The sequence below is a fragment of the Chiloscyllium plagiosum genome, unplaced genomic scaffold (genome assembly GCF_004010195.1).
Source record: "Chiloscyllium plagiosum isolate BGI_BamShark_2017 unplaced genomic scaffold, ASM401019v2 scaf_75925, whole genome shotgun sequence".
Taxonomy (NCBI): Eukaryota; Metazoa; Chordata; class Chondrichthyes; order Orectolobiformes; family Hemiscylliidae; genus Chiloscyllium; species Chiloscyllium plagiosum.
The window spans coordinates 590-3,467 of NW_025191055.1; the positions used below are offsets into that span (position 1 = coordinate 590).

Below are 2,878 nucleotides of genomic sequence, written 5' to 3' on the forward strand. Positions count from 1 at the left end.
AGGGACAGAGAGAGAGGGACAGTGAGAGAGGGACACAGTGAGAGAGAGAGGGAAAAAGAGAGAGAGAGGGACAGAGACACACAGAGAGAGAGAGAGAGAGAGAGACACACACACACAGACAGGAGGGATAAAGGGAGAGAGAGAGAGAGGGAGAACCACATTAATGTTGCAATACAGGAACCATCTTGGTGCTGCCAGGCCGTCCTGTTGGACGCTGGATTCTGGTGAAAGGTTGGTCAATAGCAGTCACACGGAGCTCCTCCTCCCCACCGTACACCAACCGGGGGGTGGGAACAACCCACTGCCTTGTCACTGGGCCCATAGCACCCCCAGCCCACACCCACCCAGCTCCCATCCCCCCCCACACGACCAGTTCCCACTCCCCCCCCCCCCCCGCCCACATTACCCCAACCCCAGGCGGGCACTGACCTGACAATGTTCATGCTGGAAGCATCATACTTGCCCTCATTGACTCCCATCACAAACATGGGGGCATCAGGGGATGGTGCTGTCACCACAACGCGCTTGGCACCCCCCTGCAGGTGGGCCTGGGGGGAGAAACACAGAAACAATTACAGCAACGTACAGCATCCTCCCCTCCCCCCCATGAGGGGCAGTAGGCAGGCACGGGGGCCAAATGGGAACAGAGTGAGGCCATTCCCCACCAGGCCTCATTCCCCCCCTGCTGTCCCCCACCCCCCTCACTCACCGAGGCCTTGTCCACAGTCAGGAACACTCCTGTCGATTCCACAATGTAGAGCGCTCCGTGCTCACCCCAGGGAATCTCCGCTGGCTTCATGCTGCAGGAAAACAAGGTGCTGGGATCAGCAACGGTACGGAACAAATCCCGGGAAGTATTCCCCCTCCCTCCCACCCCAGCAGCCGGCTCCGAGAGACAGCCGGAACCGCCAAACCTGTTTGGACAACTTTGGGCAAACAATTAACTGGATGCAGGTAAACAGAGGGGGAACCGTCAGAACAGAAACACCAGGAACAGGGAGGGGATTGGGCAGATTGACCTGGGAGGGAAGGGAAAGGTCTCAAACACACAACACTCCGGTTTCCTCCCACACTCCAAAGATGGATGCTTCACCATAACCCTGTTCCTCCAGCACTGTGGTTATCACTCGAAGGATCAAAACGTTAACAGCTAAACACTGCAGACGCTGTAAATCAGAAACACAGTGACAACGCTGGAAAAGCTCAGCAGGTCTGGCAGCATCCTGAGGGGTTCCTGAGCAAGGGTCACTTGACCCAAAACATTAACTCCTGGGTTCTCTCCACGGATGCTGCCAGACCCACTGAGCTTTTCCAGCAACACCTGCTTGTGTTTCAAAATGAGTAGCACCAGGCTGGCCTGCATCCAGACGTTATTGAAGGATGCCTCAGGGGTTAGCACTGCTGCCTCCCTGCACCAGGGACCCGGGTTCGATCCCACCCTCGGGCGACTGTCCGTGTGGAGTTTGCACATTCTCCCCGTGTCTGCGTGGGTTTCCTCCGGGTGCTCCGGTTTCATCCCACAGTCCAAAAAATGTGCAGGTTAGGGTGGATTGGCCATGGGAAATTGTCCCATAGTGCCCAGGGATGTGCAGGTTAGGGTGGATTGGCCATGGGAAATTGTCCCATAGTGCCCAGGGATGTGCAGGTTAGGGTGGGTTGGCCGTGGGAAATTGTCCCATAGTGTCCCAGGGATGTGCAGGTTAGGGTGGGTTGGCCGTGGGAGATACAGGGTTACAGGGATTGGGCATCCTTCAGAGGGTTAGTAAAGACTTGATGGGCCAAATGGCCATGGTGTACACTGCAGGGAGTTAGGATCCTGCACAGACTTCCAGGAAGTGTCGGATACTGTCCCACATGACAGACCTGAGGGGAACGGGGCACAAAGCTGTCTGAGTCCCAGGGAGCGTTGGCTAACGGTGAATGGATATTTCTCAGGCTGGGGGAATAGAGGTCCCCAGGGGGCTGAGCTTCTCCCGGGATCTTGCTGTGCATGGGACAGTTTCAGAGTTTGAGGGAGAATCGTCAAGCATGAGGGGGGACAGTGTGGAACTAAGGAAGGCCATCGACAAGTCGGGAGGGGGGGGGGTGGGGTGAGACAGACGCTGTTTAACACAGACAGCCAGGCGCTGTGGTTGGGAGATCAGGAGTTAATCTAAAACAGGGCCTTCCGATTCTAATGCGGGGCAAGGGTGGGGGGGTTTATGTGCACAGATGGCTGAAGGTGACAGGGCAGGGTGAGCGAGCGTTGAGGGAAACCCGCAGTGCCCTGGGTTTCCTCCCCAAGGGGCGCGGGGTACAGGAGCGGGGGGAGGGGGTGACACTGAACCTGGGGACTGGGTCCAGGTTGTGGATCCCACATTAATCGGGAAGATGGGAATGTGACACACACACACACACAGAGGACACACAGACCCAGCTCCAGGGATGAGAAACCTCCATGATACTGATTAGGAATGATCAGCCATGATTATAGTGAATGGCGGTGCAGGCTCGAAGGGCAGAATGGCCTACTCCTGCGTCCATTGTCTATTGGAGAACAGCACTGCGCAAGGGGCAGAATGAATACAGCGCCTCCCTCTGTCCCCGCTTACTTACTGCTGGAAGACAGCGATGGGGGTCCCATCCACCACGAGCTTGTCATCAGCAACAGAGACCTCTCCATGGTAACGGCCATGGGTGGAATCATATTTGAACATGTACGCCTAGAAAGGGAAAACATCACAACCACAACTGAGACCTGACTGAGAAACCGGTCACTCACTCACTGTACCAAACCTCCCCCATCCCCCAGTAAACGATGGGCATGTCACTGGCTGGGCCCAGTATTTCCCACCCCGTCCCTAGTTGCCCCCCTTGGGAAGGTGGGGGTGAGCTGCCT

General features: G+C 56.6%; 1 protein-coding gene across 1 annotated transcript; it reads right to left on the bottom strand.

The window, feature by feature from the left end:
• Positions 1-406: 406 nt before the first annotated feature.
• LOC122545684 (glyceraldehyde-3-phosphate dehydrogenase 2-like) lies at positions 407-2,732 on the bottom strand (the record flags this gene model as incomplete). The annotated part of the gene is made up of 3 exons (XM_043684632.1): positions 2,596-2,732; positions 710-800; positions 407-548 (listed from the first exon to the last, which is right to left on the bottom strand). Coding segments are annotated over exons 1-3 (334 nt in total), but the record flags the coding sequence as incomplete, so codon positions are not given.
• Between the last annotated feature and the right edge of the window lie 146 nt (positions 2,733-2,878).